Source organism: Protopterus annectens, chromosome 13.part0 (genome assembly GCF_019279795.1).
Source record: "Protopterus annectens isolate FY-2018-M chromosome 13.part0, PAN1.0, whole genome shotgun sequence".
Taxonomy (NCBI): Eukaryota; Metazoa; Chordata; order Ceratodontiformes; family Protopteridae; genus Protopterus; species Protopterus annectens.
Genome location: NC_056747.1, coordinates 842211024 through 842238730, shown reverse-complemented (window position 1 = coordinate 842238730; position 27707 = coordinate 842211024). Strand labels below are relative to the sequence as shown.

The following is a 27707-nucleotide window of genomic DNA, read 5'->3' as shown; positions in this document are numbered from 1 at the left end:
CATTTCCCTTCACAATCACACATCAGATGCATATATAGGTGGCTATCCTTTCAGGTAGGGATAAGGATACATGCTGTTTATATACATCTGACAGCAACAGGTTGAAATATGTTACTGTATTCTATATGATCTTTCAGCTTCATCCTTGTCACATATCAGAGTGGTACACAGGGTCTATATTATTACTTTGAAACTGCATTTCTTCAAACATCTAAACGTCGACACTTAATCATCGAAATCCGAAAAGCATGAACGGCCACTTCCGTGAATTTTCACAGGGAAAAATTCACGTCGCCAACCAACAGGAAAACAAACTTTCAAACCCTAATCAAGTGCTGGGCTTTGCCCCACCCCCCCAACTAAATATACCAACTCCGAGATCGCTCTAGATTGGAGAAAAGGGCAAATTCTCAATAACGGCCAAGCAAATTATTTTCCTGTGAAAAAATTCACAGAAGTGGCCGTTCATGCTTATTAGATTTCGCTGTTTAAGTGTCGACGTTTAGGTGTTTGAAGAAATGCAGTTTCAAGGTAATAATATAGACCCTGGTACACAGAAGCTGGGTTTCTTTTGAGGGTAGGTAAGAGGAGGCATGCAGCCAATTGAAATATATAACTGTGGCCATTTGTGCCTTCATCCCAGTCAAACACCATATATATATATATATATATATATATATATATATATATATATATATGTATATATATATATACATATATATATATATATATATATATATATATATATATACATATACATATATAATTCCATCTTCTTTTTGGGGTTGAGGGTAGGAAGGCTGGCACTGTTCTCACAGATGATTTATGTATCCTTGCAAACATTTTTCTTCTCTTTTTATTGTGAACTGCTGTTTTGTCAGACACAACTTTTTCCTTCCTTAAAAAAGTCTGGATTTCTTTCTTTACTCATGTCTTTGTTAAGACCATCAATAGACAAAAAGTTGCAAAAAAGTTGTAAAATGCACCTCAGAACATTTCCAATCCCATGGTTTTGGGTGCCTACCAACCCCCAGATTCCAGATGAATTAAATTCACATTTATTACAATGCACTCTTGGCCATTTAGGGTGAGCTGAAAGGATGCAGGAAGAAACAAAGCTAAAGAGTGTAAAGTGGAATTCCTTTCCTTAGTTATGAGTTTTGTTCAGTACATCATTGGATTAAAATACTGTAGAAAAAAATATTCAGTGGTACCTTGGAACATTTATAATGTATATGACTTCTGCTTTACCCCAGGACTTAATGCTGTTATTTCTTCCACATTTATTACAGTGCAGCCTGGCTCAGTTAGGGTATGATGAATGGATGCAGGAATAGCAGGACAAACTGTGACAAAAAGTATTAAAAAGGTAATCTGGATGATGTAGGAAGACTATAAATGGGAAAAAGACAAGGGACATCAGCAGGTGTGTGTGTGTGTGTGTGTGTGTGTGTGTGTGTGTGTGTGTGTGTGTGTGTGTGTGTGTGTGTGTGTGTGTGTCAAGGGCAGTGAGCTGCTAGGGAGAGCTCTGTGGAAGATTTTGCCTAGGGCATCATTTACCTAAACCAGGCCCAGACAGTGACCGTTAGTGGGTACTCTCATTCTGTTTCATCTCAAAGGGTGCAATATACAATGCTGTCTGCACACTGCCTGACATTAATCTCCAATGGATATATTTCTTGCCAGATTTCCTAAGATTTCCACACACTTTCACTCCTTTTACTTCTCTTCTTTACACATCCTCTTACAGGTTTAAGCACAAACTTTGCAAATGCATTGCTATTTTTCAGCATATTATCAACACTGGTTGTGAAGACTTTTCATAGACTGGTCCCATTACAGAGTTCTGTTGCACCTTTGGAGTGGTAAAAAAATTCTGTGTTTTATCTGCAGATTTTGCACCTCACCACAGTTTATCAGAATCAGCAAAGTTAAGTAGGCAAGGTCACAGTAGAACTAGTCACAGTCCTCTCAGAAAGTAACACTGTTCCTGGACCCTGAAGGCTGGCTATTGCTATGACCTGGCATTGTTCTGTCCTACACTGTTTGAAAAAAATAGAATAAGAATGCCAGCCACTTAATGCTCTGTATCATATAATTTTTCCACAACAAGCTATTAGGTTAACATAGATATAGTTTTACTATTTCAGAAAGATGCATTCGGCCTACAATTTGTCGCACTTCCACATTAACCCAAAGCAGTAACTCAGAATTAGTTTATTTCTGGTAAAATGGGAGTGCATGCATTGCTGTTAGATGACATAAGTCTTTACATGACAACTTGACCAGCACATTTCTGACAAAGTACAGTCTGAACAAGTTACATATAAGTGCTGTTATTTGCAAACGCATCTGCTTTTCCAAAGTCTGTGATCTGAGTTGGATACAACGTTGAGCCGTCAGGCAATTGATTTGTCATTACAGTTTCTTCCTGTTGCCTCCTCTGCAATGCTTCATCCAGTGCAAATGGAGTGATAGATTTGCACAGCCTCTGTGATAAAAATAAACAGCCTGTGATTATGAAGTGATACACTGGAAGATTTCCTTTACTGTATCTTAACACAGATTTAGTTGATCTTAGCTGGAACAGAATTATTGTCTGGTAGTTCATGATTCTGTCTACCTGCCACTTAACCTGTACAACAAATAAACATTCAGGAAAATGATGTCACAGTGAACATATTACCTGCCATAAAGACTATTGCATAGTAATATGACAATTGAATACCTCTTCCTCTGTTCTAAGAGTTATAGTAACTTGAAATATTATACCACAAAGCTAATTTAACATTGCAACAGTTGTTGAGGTTTTAAACGTTTGCTTACACGAAAAGGTGTAACATTCTGCACTAGTACTAGTCATTATCGTTTTACTTCACACCAACTGCACTTCATATGTGTCCAGTTAGTGAAATTATACTATATCAGTTATAAGAAAGGTCATCCTTGTGGCTACTTTAATATGTGTCACTGATGTCATTTCGCACAGTTTGCAAAAGTCAGTGTTAATAACTCACGACCCAGACTGGCTTTGTGAATTTTCCATTAAAAGTTTATCGATATTTACAAAAGCAAACTTATCTGTCCATGAACAGTGGAAGATTTTACTTACTTTCATTGATAGAAACATGTTGGTGCTTCATTTGGCTGAAACAAACTATTGAAGATTCAGCTGAAACAAACAACAACAAAAATGTATGCTGTACGGTGACAAGCCCTCCTACAGTCACGGACAGAAAAGAAAGCCACAAAACTGTGATCTGTTGCTGACTCACAAATAAATACCACACTGTCAGAGATTTCCTATGGACAACACAGTCAGGCAGCTGCAAGTAAGGGAATCGAAAACCCAGTGAATTAAACGTTATTCACTTTAAACTCATCCAGGTGCAGAGCAACCCAAGATTCAGGCCGTAGTTTCTCAAGATCCTCTTATTACCTTACACACACAGGACAGCCCTAGATTCTTCTCAGAGTACTTTTATTTTTTGGAGATGACCCCACAAGAAGCTGGTGAGAGGCACACAGTTGACATTACTGTGCTGCTTATCAAGCTGGGAGAGGCGCAGTAGGGTTTCTCTCACTACTCAATGGACAACAGTGCAATTTCAGCATCAGTGGTGCAGTAAGCTGCACACTCACATCTGATATGATGAAGATTAGAAGGCTGTAGATTTTATACCCCCATCAGATTCTTGAACTTACATTTCAGTTGTGTCACTGCATTGCAGCATAAGGTGCTTTTCTTAGGACGAGATGTTATACTAAGGTCCCAGCAGCCAAACTGGGGGAAGCTCGAGTGAATGTTCCTGATACTGAAAAGTGTGGAGATTCCTTATTAACAACCATTCAGGGAAAAAAAAACAAAGGTTCTAAAGTTTTTGTTTCAGTAAATGAATTCAGAAAAAACAATACATAACATTTAGTTCTACTAAGTGCAATTTTTCATTCCAACCTTCCAGAAAATACATTCATTCATGCTTCAGCTTATATCTCATTTCTGCTTTTACCAACAGTCTGATGAACAAGCTGCGGTGATGCAGCGCTAGCGTTGTTGCCTCACAGCAAGAGGTTCTCCCATTCGATTCTCGGCTGGAGAGCCTTCTGTGTGGAGTCTGCATGTCCTCCCCGTGGTCGAGTGGCATTCGAAAGACATGCGTAGAATGGGCATGCCTTCGTTGAAGGTTGGGCGTTGAACTGGCACCTCGGCACCGTAAAAATCTACTGCCAATCATTAGGGGACTGGAGTTCCGCTGTGGCAACCCCTAACTGGGAAAAGCCAAAAGAACAACAACCAACAGTCGGATAGCTGCACTTTTCTTTTTAGTACTTCATTTGTACCTTTTATTGCTTCTCCAAAGTCTTCATGAAGAACATTCCTAACTGGACACATATATTACTTTCTATATTCTTTTTTGTATATTGTTTCTGTCTTTGCCTAAAATTCTTCATTGTATTTTGATTTTTTATTTTTACATTTTTTCTCATAGTGTTATGTTTTTTGCTTACACTTCTCATTCCTCTCTTTTCTTTCACATCATTTCCTGTATCTTCCTATCAGTATTCTATTCATTTAAACAACTTTATTTTTAAACATATACAACATGTAAAATAATTGCAGAGATTTTAACCAAACAGCTGTCGGACACAAATAATTTTGTGCTCCTTTTCCTCTCTTTAGATTATTCTTCTCTTAATGGGATTCAGTTTGGATCCCATATTTCAGAGAAGAATATTGCCATTAAATTGTTTTTTATCTTCTTGAGGTTCACAGAAGCCCTTGCCAGATATAACACATTCCAAGCTAAATAGTTCTAATCAAAATCCTTTTTTGCTGAAGGACATTAAATACCCTACAGATGTCGCCACATTTATCTCTTCTTCTAAGATGCGTTTAGTACTTCTGTTAAAAATTTATGTCCAGAATCAACCCCCAGGGTTTTTATCCTTTATAAAATATGTAAAACCCAGTCTTGATACATCTTATCAACCTTTGCCTTTTGCTTTGTTTAAAGAAGTCAAAGATCTTTTAATGCTTTCACTAAATTTCATCAAAACAGCAGGGAGTGGGGGGAGTTCAAGAAATAATGAGAGAGTCAGATTTTGGATGCAGATCCTTAGGGAGAATAATAACAAAACAGCAGCCATGCAGAATATTATATTCATAAAATAACAGAAAGTATTCTAAGAACTAGGTCAGCTCGGGAATGGAGAAAAGAGATTTTTCCAATAGGGATGACTGCAAGTAAGGGTACAAAACATAGGGAAGAGGGGGCTTTTATTTCCTGCAGAAAAATTGGCAAAGGAACCAAGGTATTGGGAGCAAATGACCAGAGAGGGATAAGGCCAAGAAGATGTTTGGACTGCAGGCTAAAGACTGCATTCCCTACCAGGTGCTGATATCAGAGAATAGGCAAAGAGAAAGGGGTTGGAGAATCTTAGGTAAAAGCCTGCTCTGGGGGAGCATTTAGTTGAATTTAAAGCAAAAGCTGATGTGAAAAAGGAATAGTTAGTAGGACATATCAAAGATTACACGATGACTTTAAGAATCAATCACAGGAGGTTAGAAAAGATTGGGAAGAGAGACTGGAAAAGCAATTTATAAGAGAACAATGAGAGGATGGGTCTACTTCAAATCATCAAAGTTGCAGAACATTGACCCTAACATAACCAGATCATCAAGGTTCTGCAACATCGAAAATTAAATAAAAAAATTTAACTAACAAACAAGTCTTCTTTTACATTTTTGTAGGGGGGAGCAAGCCCCCCTGCACCCCCCCCACCCCCTGGTACTTAAACATATCAACTCTGAGATCACACTGCAGTGAAGAAAACATTAGATTTCCTGTTCCATGCTGTATGGCGATCTCCATTCAAATTGTTCGATGTTGCAGAACTTCGATGATCTGGTCTTCGATCATGTTAGGTTTGATGTTCTGCAACTTTGATGATTTGAAGTAGACCTGAGAGGACATATGTATGGTTCCCAAGTATGTAGCAAAGTCCAGAAGGTTTAGAATCTTTGCTTGGAAGTATTTGCACAGGTATTTTTATACTCCAAGCAGACTTAATAAAAATGTTTCCTCACGTAGATAGCAAATGTTGGCAGTGTGATGGGGAAGAAAGAGATAACTGGTAACATATGTTTTGGGAGTGTAATGAGTTGACAGATTTTAAAAATGCCCCACAGAGTACTCTGTCAGAAATATTTAGTGAGCAAATGGCTACAACTAATGAAATATTTTTTGAGTTGGGACACTGGATCTGACATGCATAGACATAGTAAGGCCTTATTAAGTTTAATTATATTGGCTGTCAAAGAATCAATCACAGGAGGTTATAAAAGATTGGGAAGAGAAACTGGAAATGCAATTTACAAGAGAACAATGAGAGGTGGCGAAAGCTAAGGATAAGGCATATGGAAAGTTGTATGAGAGATTGGACACTAAAGAGGGAGAAAAGGACCTGTACCGATTAGCTACATAGAGGGACAGAGCTGGGAAAGATGTGCAGCAAGTAAGGGTGATAAAGGATAGTGAGGGAAAGGTACTCACAAGAGAGGAGAGTGTGTTGAGTAGATGGAAAGAGTATTTTGAAGGGCTGATGAATGAAGAGAATGAGAGAGAGAGAAGGTTGGATGATGTGGGGATAGTGAATCAGGAAGTGAAGCAGATTAGCAAGGAGGAAGTAAGGACAGCTATGAAGAGGATGAAGAATGGAAAGGCTCTTGGCCCAGATGACATACCAATGGAAGCATGGAGGTGCTTAGGAGAAATGGCAGTGGAATTTCTAACTAGATTGTTTAATGAAATTTTGGAAAGTCAGAGGATGCCTGAGGAGTGGAGAAAAATTGTTTTGGTACCTATCTTTAAGAATAAGGGTGATATATGAAAAACAGTAATGTCCCGGTGTCTAACCAAATATAAAACGAATGTTGCCACCCAAAAGTAGCAATAAAGCACCAGTGACCTGGAAACTGTGCCAGAGACAAAACTCTTTTATTAATTTCACAAAAGTCAAGGTTAAGCGCTTTCTTCAGAATACAACTGACTTCTTCAGAACACATACTATTAAAAAACATTCCCTTATATACATAACATCTCCCAAAGGAAACCGCCCAATCCATCAATTAATCAATTAAATGTTCAACATTTAAAGACAAACAATACCTTATATACAAGTATATCCTATCAATGCACTTGTTTTAAAATTACTAAAACTCCACAAAAACTGCATATATTTAAACATATTCACACTACATATAAATGAATATAAAAAAGCAACATGAAACAAAAAACATATGATATACTTAAAAACAAAGACCTCACAGTCATTAGCATTTACCATATGCTGTAATAGGTCTAAAAAAATATCACTACTGAAAGTAGTGTACCTATACATTGTTGTGTATTAATAATTAAATCCCCACTGTTGTAATGCTTTAGCCTTGTACAAATAACATGGGCCAGTCAGTACACCTGATGATATTTACAAAGATACTCTATTATTTGTTATTGAAAGTTAATAGCAGTGTGTCAAACAAAATACTACTGGATGTATTGCCACTAATATATGGAAAAATCAACATAAATTATTTTGCAATGTTTGCTCTGAAAGTGTTATTGGAGAAATACAGAGAAGGTCAGAAGGAGTTGCATTGTGTCTTTGTAGACTTGGAGAAAGCATATGACAGGGTGCCTAGAGAAGAGTTGTGGTATTGTATGAGGAAGTCGGGAGTGGCAGAGAAGTATGTAAGAGTGGTACAGGATATGTACGAGGGTAGTGTGACAGTGGTGAGGACTGCAGTGGGAGTGACAGATCCGTTTAAGGTGGAGGTGGGATTACATCAAGGATCAGCTCTGAGTCCTTTCTTATTTGCAGTGGTGATGGACAGGTTGGCAGATGAGATCAGACAGGAGGCCCCGTGGACTATGATGTTTGCAGATGACATTGTGATCTGTAGTGAGAGTAGGAATCAGGTTGAGGAGACTCTGGAGAGGTGGAGATATGCTCTAGAGAGCAGAGGAATGAAGGTCAGCAGGGCTAAGACAGAATATATGTGTGTAAATGAGAGGGAGGGTAGAGGAATGGTGAGGATGCAGGGAATAGAGTTGGTAAAGGTGGACGAGTTTAAGTACTTGGGATCAACAGTTCAGAGTAATGGTGAATGTGGAAGAGAGGTGAAGAAGAGAGTACAGGCAGGGTGGAATGGGTGGAGAAGAGTGTCAGGAGTGATTTGTGACAGACGGGTACCAGTAAGAGTGAAAGGGAAGGTCTACAAGAGGGTAGTGAGACCAGCTATGTTATATGGGTTGGAGACAGTGGCACTGACAAAAAGGCAGGAGTCAGAGCTGGATGTGGCAGAGTTAAAGATGTTAAGATTTGCACTCGGTGTGACTAGGCTGGATAGGATTAGGAATCAGTATATTAGAGGGTCAGCTCATGTTGGACAGTTTGGAGACAAAGCAAGAAAGATGAGATTGCGTTGGTTTGGACATGTGCTGAGGAGGGATGATGGGTATATTGGGAAAAAGATGCTAAGGATGGAGCTGCCAGGTAAGAGGAAAAGAGGAAGGCCTAAGATAAGGTTTATGGACATGGTGAGAGAGGACATGCAGGCGGTTGGTGTGACAGAGCAAGATGCAGAGGACAGGAAGAAATGGAAGAGATGATCCGCTGTGGCGACCCCTAACGGGAAAAGCCGAAAGAGGATGATGATGATATTGGCTGTCAAAAAAGCAATTACTAGAAAATGGAAATCATAGTCTAAGACAACTGAATTTGAAGTACTGAATACTATAAAAGAGATAAAAAAAACTGTGAGAGGGATCTTTAGAAAAGGGAAGGAGCAACTTACACAGAAATTTGTGGAAATCGTGAGAGCAATGCATGCAGAATAATATTCAGAAGAAGGAGGAGGAGTGAAATTTAAAGGAAGGCAGAAATTCAGAAATGTATGTAATGTTGGACTGATGATAGTTACAAAGAAAGAAAAGATATGTGGTGCATAATGTATTTAATGTATGTTTGCCTATGTCTTAAGTGATAATTTCATAAAGGTGTTAAAAACAGTGCTGCTTTTTCCTCAGATGAATGCCAGTGTTTTCTCAAGAAAGCAAGTGTCCATTTCATATCATATTACTAAGATCATCTGTTTGAAATTCGTGACAGTCATGGTTGTAACCATACATAGCATTTTTAAAGTAATCCTTTGGGTGGGGTACTCACCACCACATCCAACCTTCTACTCTTTTCATTTGGACATTTTTGTTGAATTTTCCATACAAGTGTTTTGTTAATAAAAGTATTTAATCCTGACTTTCTGGTGGCATGTAGTATTTTGTCTTTGTCATAGCTCAAAAGCCTAAAAATAACTTGTGTAGGCAGGTAGCGTTTCTGTCCTGGTGGTCTAAGGGATCCATGGGGATGCTCATTAACTTTGGGTTGGGTTGGCTGAGATTCAATGCTTTAACTAGATTTTCCTCCATCTCACTTATATTTTCTATTTTCTGGTAAACTTGCTAATCACAGATTGTTCTCCTTCTATGTGTCCTCCATTTCATTGAGTCTCTGTAGAAATCCAGTGATTGTATCATGACATCGCTGGAGCAGTGCCTCTTTGGTCTGGTTTGTGATGCCAGGATATTTGTTCTTGTCTCAAACAATTTGGCTCTAACCATGCAGTCATCTAGTTTTTGCTGATATACCTTTCACTTTTTGTAGTGGCCATAGCATCCAGTATCCTATCAACCAAATCAGCATGTGTATCCGTTTTTACCGAAGCCTGTTAATTGCTGTAGCCTAACCAGACAACCCAAGTTGCTTGCTTCAGCCATGCACTTGTCTATCATCTCTAAATCTTCACCGATGTACGTAAGCATTTCACCTACAAGTAGCTGATTTTGTTGATTGAACAGATAGTATATTTGTCCTTTGGATAAATTTTATTAGGGGAAATCTAGTTGGTGAAGAATATTCTTTAAGTTTCTGACAGAGTTGCATGGACAAGCTGTTTATTTTACCATACTTAATTCCTCCTCAAGACCATCTCTCTGTGACACTTCATACATTTTTCTAATTTCTAACTTCTTTTCCTCCTGTTTGGGTTTGTTTAGTGCTGTCTTTGGGGAAACAAGCGCTTGTCTACTCTTGTCTGTTAGTCACAGTCTCTTTCATAAACTCTGTCCTGTTTATTTCTTTAATTTCTTTTTCCTCATCATGTCAGAAATGGAAAGACCTGAGTTTGGTACATTTTAAATCACTCTGCTATGTCTTTTTATCTCATATAGTTCACATTACTTTTTTATCCATTATTATACTAAATGTCCATTTCCTCCTCAGTAATAATACAGATTAGGCTGCTGGTTTGTTGCGTGGTACTTTTGTTATTATTCATATATACATTAAGTTTACTTTGTGGCACAAATTTCCATTATCTCTCCTAAACATTATAGTTCATTTGCCATCACCCAGTCAGTAATCCAAAATAATTTCTTGATTTTTTTTCCATTTCATCAGTTAGTTTTTCAGTACTCCTATAAAACAGCTATGATTTCTACAATGAGCATAGGATAACATTTTTCCATGGCAAGGCTTCTTTTGTGTTAGGCTAAACTGATCATAGGTAAGAATATGCTTACAATGACCACTTGCCTACTAATTTATCACTCTATTCTTCCAAGTTCTTGTAAAGTCTCAGCTTGTAGATTAATTTATATATAGATTATATTACCTTCTTTCACTTTTTTTTGCTAATGTATCCAGACCTCAGAAAACTGTATCTTTCTAGTATGGTAATATTCCTTCAATTGCCACATTTATTGGTACAACTTTACTTTCTCCTCTGCTTTATGTAACATTAAATGACAACTCTTTCACACGATTATGCAGCTATTTATTTTTTTCTGTGATGCTCAATTGTCCCAACTGAAAACTGCAGTTCCTTATTGCTTGATTCTATTTTTGTGTCAGATGTTTCTTTCTCCATACTAGGTTCATAGATTTATATGATGATACTAGGCTATTGGCCCGTAGGCCCTTATAAGCCTAGTCAAGAATTTCACCCATGTTCACACAAAGTCAGCACCTGTTTCCCCTGTCTATTAGGGACACAGGTGGGATCCCAGGGGTGTATTTTCTGTTTCCCATCCAGTCATCCAAGTTCCTCTTAAAGAGGGCTAGAGAGGTACTTTGCTTAACATGGAGAGGGAGTCTATTCCACAGATGGGAGAGCCTCTGGGACAAAAATCTCTCCTGCCAACAAGTTCTATTAATGTCACAGACCAGGTTGAGGCCTTGCGTGTGGGTTGCCCGAGTGGATTTTGACTTATGGATATGCAGCAACTCCATCAAAGCTGGGTCTGAGATGGTCTTGTATGCCAGACACAGGTCACCTCTGAGCAGTCTGTATGACTGAGAAGAGGGGTAGGGCTTTTAGCCTATCTGTATAGGACAGGTGTTTGAGACCCTGGATTTTCCTAGTCAGGAAGCTCTGTGTTTTCTCCAGCTGCTGCATGTGCCTGGGAAGGTACATGTCGAAGGGGGCATTGTACTCAATAATGGGTCTGATAAGGGAGGAGTACAGGGATGTTATGACCTCTTTGTTCCTGGATGAAATACCCTTACTTATGAGGTGGGCCATGTAGAAAGCCTTCATGTACAGCAGAGGCAACGTAGTGGTCAAAAGTCAGGTTGCTATCAACCTGGGTGCCCATGTCCCGCACGACTGCTTGCCTGCTTAGTACATAGTTATTAATGTGACAATTAGTGGGGATGGCATTTTCCCCAAAGGGGATAATGATGCATTTCTTGGCATTTAGTTTGAGACCATGCTCCTGGCACCAGTCATTAGTTTGGGTAAGGCCCTCTTGGAGGATGTTCATATCACTAGGGGAATTTAAGACAGTGCCCAGCTTGCAGTCATCTTTAAACTTGGTCAGCCACAGACCACCGGTTTTGGCTTGCACCTCAGAAAAGTATATCCCAAACAGTAGAGGCCCCAAGACTGATCCTTGGGGTACAACACTTGTTATGGGTCTACTAGAAGAGGTGGCTTCCCCTATTTTGACTGAGTGGATTTTATCAGTGAGCCAGTGAGTTACCCATCTGGTAACATACATGTTGATGCTTAGCTTGGAAAGTTTATCTATTATGCCTGAGTGAGGAATAGTGTCGAAGGCTTTGACTAGGTCAAGGTAGGTGGTGTGCACCATCTTCCCCTCGTCCATGGCTTTGGTGACTGTTTCGAAGAAGTTGACCAAGTTTAATTGGCATGATCTCCCTTTGACAAAACCAAACTGTGTGGGGTCAAGCGTTTGGAGGTTGCCAATGTCTTTGTTTATAAGGTCCATGATAATGTGTTCCATGGCCTTGCAGATCAGGCTAGTTAGGCTGATGGGCCTATAACTGCCTGGGTCAGTGGATGCTCCACCTTTGTGTAGAGGGATGATAGTGGCTGTTCTCCATTCAGCTGGGATGAAGCCAGTGCTCAGGCTTTGGTTTAATATGGTGCCTAATGGAGCTAAGAGCTCATGCCTGAGTTCATGTAGGATGCAGCCAGGGACCTTGTCGGGTCCCATGGAGACTGTATTTTTTGCCTTTGAGAGGGCATTAAAGACCTGCTCCCTGGTGATGAGGGGAGGGAGGCAGGTGCTGGGAATGCCAGCAGGTTGGCTATATCTATGGTATTTGTGTATGTGGTGTTCTTGACCACCAGTTCAAAGCAGATTTGGGTGCTACCTTTGAGATTGGGGATGTTAGTGAAGAAGGTCTTGTGATTGTCTTTAGTGGATGTGGCCAATTTGGACTCAAAGTTATCCTTACAGGATTTCACCACTGACCTTATTTGCTTGTTCAGACAAAGGAGAGATTGCTTCCAACTTGGCATCTGCTCCTTCTTGGACCTGGACAGCAATTTTTTCCTTTTATTATAGAGTTTGTTTATTGCTGCCGTCCACCAGATAGGTTTACTCTTCCTTGAGGAAGATGATTTAGTCCTGTCAGGTATTGCTGAGTTCATACAGCTATGTAGGTGCTCATATAGTTTATTGGTGTAGGCTTGGACAATAGTGCTAGTTCCAACTGAAGGGATGGTGGCTGTGAAGCTGCTTATACCTGCTCTCAGAAGATTGTAGTCAGCTTTGGAAAAGTTTTTTGTTCGACCCTGATTGGGGGGGGGGGGGGTCAGGGGAGATAGTGACTTTGAAAGTGATCGCTTTACGGTTAGATCTTACCAAGGAGGATGACACTCATTGGGTGCTACAGTGACTATTCATGTTGGTTTGTACCAGGTCCAAGATATTTTCATCTCTCATGGGGGTGTCGACCATTCAATGGATTAGCATAGACGAAGTCAAGGAATCTCTGGGTGTTCATGTTTGGGCTAGAATAGGTCTTCCACTCTATGGTTGGGTAGTTAAAGTCATCCAGGATCAGGGTAGAGGGTTGACTCTTGATGGATTCAAGTAAGTCCAGATAGGTGGAGTGGGCATCCTGAGTCATGGTTGGGGGTCTGTAGCTAGCTATGATTTGAATAGGTGTTTTGTCAACAGTTAACTGCACTTGGAGTGTCTCCTGTGTGTCATACCATTTGACCAGCCTGGAGGTGTGAATGTCTTTGATAAATATTGAAACTCCATCTCCTTTGGCTTTGTAGCCCTCTGTTTGGGGTCTGAAAGGATGGTAGGATGAGTAACCTGGTAAGGCTGGGGTGCTGTACGCATCTTTGAGCTAGGTTTCAGTGTCTGCACAAATGTCAGCATCCCCCAGAGTGAGGAATGCTTTCAATTAGTGCAGTTTCATGCTAAGAGTCCTAGTGTTTAGCAGCACGAACGTTAAATTCCGTTTAGAAGAATTTTTCATGTTGGTAATTTTGTGCTCATGACTTTGCCTAAAAAAGGCACTATGGGGGAAGCAAGACCCTTTGCCAGAAGCCTGAAGCCCAGGGGAGACAGATGAAGGCCATCTCTGGCAAAGCATCATGTTCTGTCAATCATGTCCTCTCAGGCTGTCAGGTACTGGATCCCCTTGGAGTGACACCAGAAAGTAAGCCAACTGTTAAAATCAATCATTTTCTGTCTGTATTGAGGCATCATTCTGGTTGATGTAGGATGCTGCTTAAGGCTAGGGACATACCTGCCTGTGACACATATTCAGCGAGCTCAATCTAACTGACTGCAGTGCAACTGTTCTGTGATTGAGATACATATGTTTGATAACAAAATAATGCACTCCGTTAATAGGAAGAACATTTGAAAATCCCAACAGTAGAGAGAGAAAGAGTGAGAGAGAAAATTATGTTGCAGTGAGGGCAAGCCTCCCTGTTTCCCCTAACATGTGAGGCTACGCATCCCATGTTCCCACTTATATATTAACTCTAAAATCATTGTATCCTGGGAAAACAGAAATGCCAGACATACTGTAATCTTGATCTTTGATATCAAAATCATAGAACTGCACAGATGTGATTGCACAGTGGTACTGATCACTAGTGAATCATATTTAAGCCTGTTACCCTATTAATCCATTAAATCAGATGGCATTCTCTCTGATTCCATTGCCTGTGTATTTGTTAACTTCACCATGTCAAGGAAAACTACTTTTATCAAACTCTATGATTGAAATTTCTCCACATTGCTTGTCCTCACTTTCCATCGCTTACTGCAGAGTAGAGGAAGCTCATGCTTATTGAGTAGAATATCATTTTCAACAGTTCTCCAGAACAAGTAGGGAGATATCCCCTGTATGCTTGCCAAATTTCTCCCAGTCTATATAACTACAAACTTTGGTTTTCCTTGATAAGAAGTCATTGTCCTGGTGGGACCAAAGCAGTCAACAAAAATTAAATAAATTTATGATCTTCGCATATGTGTACTTAGAAGAAAGTGGTTGAGACTTGCTCACTTGCTTACCCAGGAGAATGGTGAAGACCTGCTTACGTGCTTTCCACACATACATTGGTGAAGACCTTCTCCCAAGCTTATCCAGAAGACAGTGATGCATGCCTTCACCATTATTTATTAGGCAGATATGAATGTAGACCTTCTCCCCAATTTATCCAGGAGATAGTGATGTAGACGTGGTCTCTTACTTATCTAGTAAAGAGTGTAGCATGCCTTCTACCATACCTATTGAGAAGATAGTAGTGCATACTGACTGTCCTACTTATAGTGGTAAAGACCTAATCCACTGGTTACTCAGTGAATAATAGTGCTGACGTGCCCTTCTACGTTCCCAGCAAAGAATGGTGCAAAGCTGCTCCCATGCATACTGAACAGAAAGATAGGCATAACTTTCCTGCTTATGTGGAAGACAGTCAGAAAGTGGTACTGATCTGTATGCACTCAACAAACCAGCTATAGAGCATTGTTCACAGGCTTGTTACTCCCTTTTCTCAACCCCTATCTCACCTTCTGACATTCCTGATTCATTTTCTGACTTCAGATTTCAGTATCTCCAGCAACTATCTTATTACAAAGGCTTACATCACAGTGATGTCAACAATACAGTGTCACCTGTTCTCCATGGGTGCAGCTCTATTGTCCATTCCCAATTTATCTGCCTAACCACAGATATAAATAGCAAATCAAGTTTTGCCAGAAGTTGCAAATAATGAACATGGATAACATTCTCTTCCTTTTAATGCTTTGCATCACTATGCATTACTGGTAAATTTTCGCATAGTCTGATGGCTTAGTATGTGGTGGGATTGCAGTAGTGGCAGTATTATAAATTTGCTCCAGGATTTGTACTTCAGTACTTTTTTATAGCTGTGTATATTCCAGTTTTGCTGATAGAGTCTTCTGCTTATCAATCACCTTGTTAAAGTTGCATTCCAGTGCCTTTCTGTTTACTTTGCAACTGTTTGTCTCCTGTTCTTTGTATCTACCCCAGCCCCCACTAGGACATTAAGCTGAAGTTCCTGAAATTCTAACCATAGGACTAAAGCTCCAATATTGGATCCCTCTCTAGGAAATCTGCATCTTGCAGTCTGAATTTTTTCCCAAACCTTCCACCCTTTCCCAACCCAGTCCACAGCATACAGTAGCCTACCCAAACAGAGGTCAGGACAACATGGATATGCAATTTCCAAATGTCTCCATAGACAGCTTAGTAGATATAGGCATCCTGATACGACATAGACATTGTCTGCTGTCCACAGTGAACCATTTAATCCTTAAAGAAACAAATACAGTATGTGAGAGATGCACATAGAAAAGTTCTTGGGAGGCACAAATCTCCCCTGCAAACAAGAATGTTAAGGACATACATACTACATCCTCCATATAGAGTGTCCACCACTTATGTAGACCAACTTATGCTGAAGCAATAAAAAGCAATCTTTCCAACCCTCAAAGATGTCCTAAGCGTATAAATATCAATGTAATGCCTATCCTCAGCAAACCATAAAGGGCTAACCAAAAGCAACACCAAACTCCACAGATACACCTACACCCAACAGAGCCCCTAGAGCAAAGCTCATAAGGCAATCAAACACTTTACCCAGGACTCTTGTTATAGAGGACTCACAGAGGCACTACTCACCAGACTGAACAAGGAGAAGACAGCAGTTAGTTGCTTATCTGGAGCCAGGATCTACCAAGTCATTGCACTCAAGTTACTACACCATAGGTACCAGCAGGATTCTAACATAGTCCATGTGGGTGTTAATATCCTGAGATGTACCTCCCTGGATTATATGGAGAGACATTATTGATCTCACTGAATAAGTGTCTAAGGCAGGTATGTGCCTTGTATTGAGCAGTATTCTACCTCTACCTCCACCAAGGAAGATGCCAAACTATGAAGAAAACACAGTTCAAGTACAGTAGGGGGCTAGTAATGAATGGCAGACTTCAAAATACACAAAATGTCCATACACTTTATTCAAGAAATACTGCATATAAAAACCAACATAAAATGCAACTTCCTCACCACGTTTTTCGTCCCTATAACACTGGGACTTCTTCAGACCATTAACACAATGACAATACTCATCTTCATTTACCTTCTACGGACAGAGTGAGTGATTTAAAAGAGACTTGTCACAGAGAAGGAGCGAGACCAAAAGAAAAGCAAACCACAACTAAGAAAGGTGACTGTTCTAATAATGACGTTAATAAGCCAGATAATATAAAGGAAAGAACCCATAAAGATAGGATACATGAGTCACAGCAAGTGGACTGGAATGCTTTGTTATATGAAAATAATTTTCATTTTAATGTTAAACGTAATGCTGTTTCGAATAATAAAACTTAACAAGATAATTTGGATACAGTGCAGGAATTGTTGTATAAATATAAATCGTTACAAGTGGATAATTGGTATTTAGCTGAGTGTCTACAAGCATAAATACTTCTTAGGGGGTTAAGGGTATATAAGTATCCTAACAATGTATCTGAGGGTTCTAATTTCCAGTCGGAATTGCTAGATATTTTTGATCGTGCTTTCTCCATTGTGGAGATAATAATCAAAAACAATAATGTAGAAATGGATAGCATCCAGGCGAAGATAGAGAATATTAACACATCTATTATAGGAGATTTGTTATATACAGTGGAGAAAAAAAGGAATAAATATTTTAATATTAAATATAAAATTGAGGAAAAGATTGGTTATTTAGTAAAAAGAAAAAATATGATAGCAATATACAGGAATATAAGGAGCATATAAGCTATCCTAAGCCAAAACAGAGTTTTTATAATGTGCAAAAAAGTTATGAAAGAGAGATTTATGAACAAGGAGACCAAAGTAAAATAGAAGGTTGGATACGCTGGATGAATTTGAAGATAGTGAAGTAGATGAAAGGATCCCTTTAGAACAGGCCTCCTTGAGAAGATCAGAGAGGATAAAAAATAGGCCTTTGAACTTCTAGCAGTATTACAGGGGGAAGAACTAGGTAAATTGGTGAACTTATGTTGTAAAGTAAGAAGTGATGAATGCAGAAATCAAGATAATATAAGCAATAATATAAGCAAATTAAGAGATAGTGTATATGACTGGAAGAATTATAAGATTTTTAATTATAACAGTATTCAAGTTAATAATTTTTTTAAATTATTTATAAAAGGTTTTAAATTTGTGCCTAGAAAAAGACTTATATAAATAAGTTTATTATAGATTTAAAATTATTTACTAGAAAGAAAAACTTAGAATTTATGATGTCTAAGGATGTTAAAGATGAATCAAATTGTTCTGCTGTAAGGCAAAAAAGCATATACAGCCCCCACTTCATCCTCAACTAAAAGGTTTTGAAATGTTGGTTGAGAAGGAGTTAAGGAAAAATTTGAAAAATAATAAAGTTAGGTCAAACCTGACAAAAGAAGAAATTAAGGTATTACATTTTATTAAAAATAATGAGAATATTAAGGTGTTAAGGCCAGATAAAGAGGGACTGACCATCATTATGGACAATATTATATATAGAGGGAAGATGATGGAGATTTTGGAAGATACTGAAAAGTACATGAGATTATCCAAAAATGAAAGAAATATAGCCCATAAAAAGATTGACTGTGTCCTTCATGATATGCTTTTAGAAGGGATTATTAATGCAGAAATGATTAATTTCTTAAAAACAGAGAAACCAATTATTCCTTTCATATTCAGAATCCCCAAAGTGCATAAAAATATTGAAAATCCACCAATGAGACCCATAGCAGCTGGTAATGGGTGGAAAATCCAGCCCTTAGTGATTTATATAGATACAAAAATTGAAAGCTTTGGGAGTGGATCATAATGGATATTTAAAGGACTCATGGGATTTCCTAAGGGAAATTAATGACAAACTATTTCATGAAAATACTATTTATGCTACCATAGATGTTGTGGACCTGTTCTCAAGTATGCCACATGAAATAGGGTTAAAATGGTTTTAGGACGCCATAGAGAATACAGGCATGCTGAGTTTAGGGTTCTTATTAAATGTATGGATTTAGGGCTTAATAACTTTTTTGTTTTTGAGAGACACTTCTATAAGCACATTTGTGGCATAGCTATGGAGGCCTGTTGTGCCTCCATATATGCTAATATTATTCTCCAAGTTTGGGAGAATAATTATATTTTTAGCTCCCCATATGCAAGGCATTGGAACCTTTACAAAAGATTTTTAGATGACATATATAGGTTCATAGGTTCATAGGTTGATAGGGTCATAGGCTGATACTAGGCTATCTGCCCTAGGGCATTTACAAGCCTAGCCAGAGTGTGTTTGGCTTTCACCACCCTTCTTAGATTAGTTGACTGTGCCTCTGTATAGTAGGTCACAGACGATAGCCCATTTAAGGCGTATCTTTTGGATAGGAACAAAGGATATTTTTATGGAATTCATTAATTATATACAGCAATTTAAAAGTTTATGTATAAAATAAGCCGGTTGGGGTGCCTTCTGTGTGGCGTCTGCCTGTCCTCCCTGTGGTCGTGTGGGTTTCCTCCGGGTGCCCTCTCACACCCCAAAAACATGCTGTAGGTGGATTGGACACTCTATATTGGCCCTAGGAGTGAGTGTGTGCTTGTGTGTGCTTTCCATGGAAGGTTGGGCACTGGGCTGGGAAATCAACACTGTAAAACTCCACTGCCAATCATGAGTGGACAGGTGATCCAGTGTGGCGACCCCTAACCGGGAAATGCCAAAAGAAGAAGAAGAAGAATGCATAAAATAAGCACATCTAAATTAGATTTGGATATAACCATAGATGAAATGCCTGATAAATGTAAGTTTAAATCTACAATTTACAGAAAAGAAACCTTTTCAAACTTAAATTACACCGCTGCCCACCCTTATAAACAGAAGCAAAATATTATAAAAGGTCAACTAATCAGAGCATCTAGAATGACATCTGAGGATGAAGATTTTTCTTCTAGAATGTAATATCATCAAAAAGATGTTTATGGGAAGAAGATACCCAGAAAAGATTATAGAAGGGTTATTAGAGAGGTAAGGAAAGTAGAAAAGAAAGTTATCACCCTATACTAGGAATTAAAGGAAAACCCTCCAATTTAAGAGACTAATTTAGTGAGGGATGGTGATGAACTAGATAGTAACATAAACATCAATGGGTATAGTGGTGCGTTTGTTTTGAATTATAATAAGAATGCTGCCCTGATAAATGAAATGGTGGTTAAATATTGGGATTTCTTTAGAAGTTTTACCGATGAATTAAATTTATTTATTGAACCTGTTAAATTTACTTATACGAAGGGTATGAATTTAAAAGAAATATATGAGTTCAAAAATTATAAGTATAAACATTATGAAAAGGGAATGAAGAAAAAAGGTACCTATAAGTGCAGAAGATGCTCACAATGTGCATTTATAATTAACACTGACTGTGTTTATATTCCTAGCAGACGTGATGATCAAAGCTAAAGAATATAATAATTGTGATAGTATAGGTTTAGTGTACTTGTCTACATGTGAAGTATGTCAAGCATTCTATGTGGGAAAACCTGAAAGGGCCTTAAAAAAGCATATTTATGAACACTATTATAAAACAAAAAATAAAATTTTGAATAATGCTTTATATAACCATACTCTTGTATGTAAACAAGCAAAATTTACATTTTTTGTTCTGGAGACTATAGCAATGAACATTAGGAGAGGCCCTTGGGAGGAAAAAATTGAATATAGAGAGACATACTGGCAAGAAGTTTTGCAAGTAAATGAGACTCATAGGTTGAATGAGAAGATAACCTTGCTCTAAAATTAAGATCTAGGCATGCAACGTCAGGGGGATATATTTCCACAAGAACAAGATATCTGATTAAGGTGAGAGGCAAAAATATAAGAAATGGAAGACAGGTCGAACTACAACTTTGAAAACTGAAATAAGCAAGCTGGACAAACAGACTAAGCATAGCGTGAGACAAGATCAAGAAAAATTTGAAGAAAATGTATATAGAGATATTGAGCATAATAGGAAACCTTTTTACAGATACATGATGGAGAAGGATAAAGACATACAAATTGATAAACTGTGTGTAGATTACAAAATTTATTCTCAGACACAACAGATTATAGATATATTTACAAAATCTTATGCAAAACAGTTTGGCTCCACAAAAGGACTGATAAATTGTCCTAGTGATATCTGGGTAACCCCAGATACTGGAATTAAATTAGATTATATTGAAAAAGAACTGCACAAACTGGATCCAAACAAAGCACAGGGAGGAGACAGAATTAGTAACAGTGACCTGAGAATGCTTCAGTAAGAACTTACAGTACCATTATATCTATTATTCACTAGGTCATATAAATATGGGGAAATTCCACAAATTTGGAGACATGCGCTTATTAAACCCGTTTTTAAAGGAAGGAGGAGTAGGACAAACCCAGAGTCATATAGACCCATAAGTCTACTTTCATATTGTGCAATAATAATGGGGAAGGTAATATTAGATAAGTTATTGTCAGAACTGGATAGGCTGGGACTTGAAACCATATATCAGTATGCATATGTTGAAAATAGATCTATTACCACCTGTAACATGATGTTCTGTAACAATATAATAACAGCTATGAATGAAAAATTGTGCTGTGATGTAATTTATATAGATTTTAATTTATAATTTATATAGATTTAACTTCAGCATTTGCCAGGGTCATGCACAGAACACTGATCAGTAAATTAGAACAACTAGGTATTGATGTACTCTTGATAAAATGGATAGCTGCATGGCTTACAAATAGGACATGGCAAGTATCATACAGTAACTGGACAGGTGAAATCCTTGGTTACAGCCAGGGTGTCCCACAGGGCTCTGCCTTAGGCCCTTACTTGTTTAGATTGTATCTTTCAGACCAAACTTTTTCATCCGAGGTGTTCTACAGTCTATATGCAGATGACTTGAAATTTTACATGTGTTACAGATAAGGCATGTCTGCAAAATAACTTGACTAAATTGACCATTTGGGTACAGGAGAATAATATGCTGATAAATACACCAAAAACTAAGAATATGAGATTTGGGAGACATAAATTGAAAGGTGAATATGTAATATAGCACACAGTGTTTGAAACTATAGACTCATTTAAGGACCTAGGTATATGGGTAGATCCAGCAATGAGTTTTTCTAATCATATCAACCAGTTGGTTAATGATAGTTATAGAACTATAGGTTGTATAAAAAGATTTATAAAGTCTAGGAAATCAAAAATTATGAAGTCATTGCTTGTAAGTTACATTAGACCCAAATTTGAGTATGGAATAACAATATGGAAACCCTAAAAGAAAACAAGCATGAGTAAACTGGAAAGAGTACAGTGGAAATAGACCAAGGATATCCACCCATCCATCCATCCATCCTCAACTCCTTTTCCCATTTTGTACATGAGGTCAGGGTGTCACTTCTGCAGTGACAATCATCTCGAGCCAAGATTTACACTGCTGGGTGGCTAGCCCTGCCACGGTAGTTCAATCGCACCACTCACTCGTGCACACACACTCTCCCCTATGGTCAATTTAGAGTGTTCAGTCCACCTACTGCATGTCTATGGAATGTGGGAGGAAACCAGAGTACCTGGAGGAAACCCACATGACCACAGGGAGAACATGCAGACTCCACATAGAAGTCACCACAACCAAGAATCAAACCAGAGAACCTACTGCTGTGATGCGACAAAGATAACTGCTGCACCACTGCGGCCACCTAGCAAGGGCAGCCATGAATGTGAAAATTTAAGTTATTATGAAAGACTAAAACATCTGAACTTGTACAGTCTCTCTTACAGGTATCTAAGAGGAGATCTTATTTAGGCATATAGGGCATTTAGAGACAACTACTTCTGGGAATGTTTGGGGTTATCAAAAAGTACATCGAGAATCATCAGACAATCTGCTCAGAAGATTCTATAGGAATGAGAAGTGTACTAATTAGTTCTCTCTGACAGATTAGCTGATGTGTGGAACAGACTACCAAATTACATTAAAGCAAGTAGTAAGTTAGATATTTTTAAGAACAGCCTGGACACTTATTATGGGACAAGTATTTTAGTATATTGGCAAGTTAGAAGGGCATTAATACCCGTGCTTGAAATATTTGTATGTATCTATGTATTGCAGAACCTAAGAATATTTATTTATATGATTTATTTAACATTTGTTAACCGGGAAAGTCCGACTAGGTTCCACAGATCCTGTTTTCAGTGGAGGCCCGGGGAGAAATGCTCCAGAAGTATGTCTTTAGAATGTGGGAGGAAACGGGAGTACCCAGAGGAAACCCACGTGAATGCAGGGAGAACATGCAAACTCCACACAGAAGGCACCCCAGCCGAGAATTGAACTGGAGAACCTCTTCCTGTGAGGCGACAGCATTAACCGCTGCACCACTGCACCGCCCAATATTCTGGGGAGTTGTGCCATTGACTGCTTTCATAGGAGATTTTTTTTATTTATTTATGGCTTACCCCTTGGTATTGGGTTCCTATCAGAAGACCGAAGATGCATTTTGTCAAATGCATCTTGGTCGAACTTCAAATGTTGAAAACGCAAAATGACGAAATGGCATATAAGCAAATTCTTTCCCTGGGAAAGAAGTCACTTGGCCACTTCCACCACTTTGCTGTTTTCGGCACTGTAGTGCGATCTCAGAGTTGGTATATTTAAGTAGGGGGGGTGGGGGGGCTGAAGCCCCCCACTTTATGTAATGTTTGAATGTGTTTTTTTTTTTTTTTTTGGGAACAGCGATTTTTTTCCCTGGGGAAAAAAAATCACTGTTCTGGCAGTTCGATGTGTTGTGGATTCGAACTTTTGAGTTCAATATAACAATGTTCGATCATTTGATCGTTCGTTGTTATAATATAGACCCTTAGTATCCACCTTCCCTGTGTTCACCTGTTACATCTGAGGGCTACTCCCCTTTATGGACTAACACTTGGATGAATGCCCTTTCACCAAGGATTAGCATGCCCATCCCTCCCTCCCAGTGCTTTAAACACCTGTGCCACAAATCAAGCCTGTGTCACCTGGGCCATAGTTAGGGATTTACCCCTCCAAGTCATGATACTGGCCTTCAAGATAGGTAAATTTAAGTTAGAATTGTGTCTGCTGCATCTTCTAATGTGAAAAATAATGCAGCTGAAACAAAAACAGTTTTATTTACATGGTGTAAGTCAACATAAAGACTAGATCTATCTTCCAGGAAATTAACTTTTGTGGTCTTTAACAAAAACAGTACTTTTAGAAAAGTAATTACTAAGTTCAAAGATTATAACACCAAAGTCTCATCTTCTGGATTACACAGGTGAACAGGTACCAGGCTTCTCACTATCAGTCAGTTTTGTAGAAACATATCACTCTTCCAGAGCTACAGCTATGGTTTCCAGGTTTTCTTCTCCAAGGGTAGTTGCTTTCTGATTCTTGGGCTGTATCAGCCCCTCTTTAATACAACCTTTTCCCTCGTTATTGTCAAGATCTGGCTAGTGATTCTGTCAGCCATAGGTATTTCTCTTAAAGACATATTTCCCTGTTTACACACATATGCCATACTAGTATTTACAAGCTGTATATTTACAATTACAAGTAAACATTCAGCACACAACTATTTCTAAGCAACATAGTGATAATTTTTACGTTACATGCCTTTCTTGTGTGCTTTTACCAGCTTTAATGTTACTTCCTAACAGAATATAATGCATCCATCTCACTTTCTCCTTAAAACTTCTATACAACTGCAAATGCCCATCACTCTCTTAATGCCTTTCTTTGCAATAGACCTTTATGCTCATTTAACAAATAAATATCCGGAAACAGAGCATCAACAAAAACAAGAGATGTGCCCCAAACTACATTTTAGCCACTATCTGGAACTCACTAGCTCAAGATTCACATGCTGTAATGCATTTCATTTCTTCCAAAACTTCATGCAAATCCCTCCTCAAGACAAAATTATCTTATTCTAAATGTGGTGTCACCTATGTATCATCCACTATTCTAACACTATACTATTAAACTGTAGAGCCATTCCTCGGAGTTGTAGCTGACTCATTTAGCAACTGGTGCTATTATCGAATCTGGCTCCCCTCCAGCTGAAAAGCAAAGGAAAAAAGTCCAACCTGCTTGCTACAACTTATACATTGCACACTTCACTTATTCATTTCTGTCCCCACATTCCGAAATGCCGGTACAAAAATGACTACCAGTGATGCACTATTGACTAATAATAAGCATCTCCTGATTGTGTCCCCAAACACCTTGCAGCTGGGATGACTGCCTCCTTTGCCTCACCCTAGCTACATCTCTGCCACTCCAAGTATTCTGCTCTGCCCCAGCATAACAAATCTGTTTACTTTCTACCACATGACCATCTACAAAGATATTTCTGGTCTTTCCCAGCATTTCTACAATGTGACCATTTACCACATCTAGGTGCATCTACATTTCTGTTCTTTTCCAGCATAAAACATCTGTATACTTCTTGCAGTGTGATCATCTACTATACCTACTAACATTTCCAGCTATACCTTCCAGTTTCCTTTAAGACATCCAGTCCTACCAACACAATACCTTATCTTTCTTCTTTTCTCTTCTTTTTTCCATTTATATCTTACCTATTAGCTAAGCTATCTATACCTAAACTCTATGTAATCTCCATTCTTACCATTGATTGGTATATATGTTAACACAAATGCTGTATGAGTTAGCATGTACTTTTTATTGTATTTTCCTATACTAAGTTGTTTTTTCATCTATGTAAAAAGTTAATGCACTTTTATGTTTTTTGAGTGCTACTCCCTTGTACTTACTTAGAACTTAGTTAACTGTTACTCCCAGTTCACCTCTGAACATGGGACTTGCCCAGTTGGATTAAGCTGATAAATAAATACATCTTGTTGGGGAGAAACATCATACTATGTTACAATATTTACAAATATATATGTATTTAGGATTCAGAAAAGAATAGGAAAACACAATTTGGAAAACCTAGGAGGTAAGACAGCACAGTTTTACACAATTAAGAAAACATACCAATACACATGACATAAATAGCTAACTAGTCTCAGTCCTATATGATTGGTAAAAGATGATATTTTGTATTTATTGTTTTTTATTAAAGTGTATATTATTAACAAAACATTTTATTAAGGTGTGTATTATTAATAGTCCATCCTAGTATATTCCTCTTTCCTGCATTTTTGATTTGGCTGGACACTAGTACACATGCCATAGACAGTGAGCTGACTATAAAAACATGGTAACTAACCACAAGCCATGGCAAACAGCAGTATGGCACATTGTGTGTTAGCAGTTGAATACTAGAGCAGGAATGACATGATCCATCCTATCGGCACATGTCCCCATGAGTGGCATGTGATATATTGTGGCCATTTCTGTCATTCATTTAGGTTTGTGGGTTGTGTGGTACTCTGTGTTTGATTATCTTTTAGGTAAAATTGTATGTCAGTGTATTTCACCTTACATGCACATTTGACATTATATAAGCTGAGTGGTGCTACAATGCGAGTATGGCTACATTTCCACGTACATCACCATGTTGTCAGTATAGAAAAATTGTCACTGGTCACCTACGTATTAATACTGTCTGCAGACTCAAAGATTCATAAATCTGGATACCAATCTTGCTACCTATTGATCTTCTTAAATAATCTTGCATCTGTGTTTCTCATTAGCCATGAAATTTTCTAGTGATTTAGTAAAATCAGGCAGAGTTGCGTAGTCTGAAACCATGAGTGGTAGCTTGTTCCTTAATTTAGACAAACTTTAAATCACAAAATTAATCAATTTTCATATTGTTACATAGGTAGTTTTAGTAGCAAGTTACTCATGCTGGTGTTAGTTCCAGATGAAGAGTCACAAAAATATGAGAGTCTCAAAGTGTTTTGAAGGCAATATACTGATCATCCCCAAGGAACATTTAAGACACAGTGAGAACTTTCTTAACCTATCTGTGTTTTTAAATGCTATGAAACACTATTTTCATAGTTAAAAAACTTTGACTTGTCTCTAGCTGTTTATAGTAACTAGAAATGGGTAACCTGTGCAGTATGAATGTGTGTATAGTAGCATTGTTTTAGTCACTAGGCATTGTATAACCTTAGCAGTACTACACCATATGTATGGCAACATTCGACACTGGCTACCTAGGACTCTACACTTTATTATCAACATCAGTCAAGCCTGGCAATACTACACTGTGAGTGTGGAAACAATTTCTGTGAGCAGCCAAGGAATCAGGACTCCATTATGTACATTGAGCAATCCTGTACTGTCAACATGGCACCTGCATATTGTCTGCATGGCTGAATTGTTGTGCCTAAACTTAAGGGTTGAGTTGTACCAGTAGCAAGTAGACATTGCCTAGCATTGTTTGCTGTGATCGCTGTGGTTACATGTTCCATGATTTAGCAATATACATTCTGATGCTGACTCATCAGAAATGCTTAGCATACAGCACCAAAGTAGCATCTCTTTAAAATGGCAACACACATGGACTGAAGCATGTTGTACCACTGCAGTACGGCTAGCAGGTGGTTATCAGGGTTTACTATGACAATTGCAAATGGAGATTGTCCACAGATGGAACACTCAAATGTTGGAAATTCGAATGTCCATCTTGCTGAATATCTCCATGTAGAAAGTTCATATCAGCAAATATAAAAGCTGATATGAACTCAAAATACTGTTAGAGATCATGGTACAGTGCAGTGTGGGAAATTCATCCATTTCCTCACTGTAGTGTGATCTCAAAG

General features: G+C 38.3%; 1 protein-coding gene across 1 annotated transcript in view; it reads right to left on the bottom strand.

Moving 5' to 3' along the window:
• Window positions 1–2166: 2166 nt before the first annotated feature.
• The window catches only part of LOC122788366 (sodium- and chloride-dependent GABA transporter ine-like), a 431595-nt gene continuing 406054 nt past the window's right edge, over window positions 2167–27707 (bottom strand). Inside the window, exon 13 of the mRNA XM_044055443.1 lies at window positions 2167–2491. Within this exon, the coding sequence (XP_043911378.1) occupies window positions 2321–2491 (171 nt within the window). The 3' untranslated portion in view covers window positions 2167–2320. The remainder of the gene's footprint in view (window positions 2492–27707) is intronic.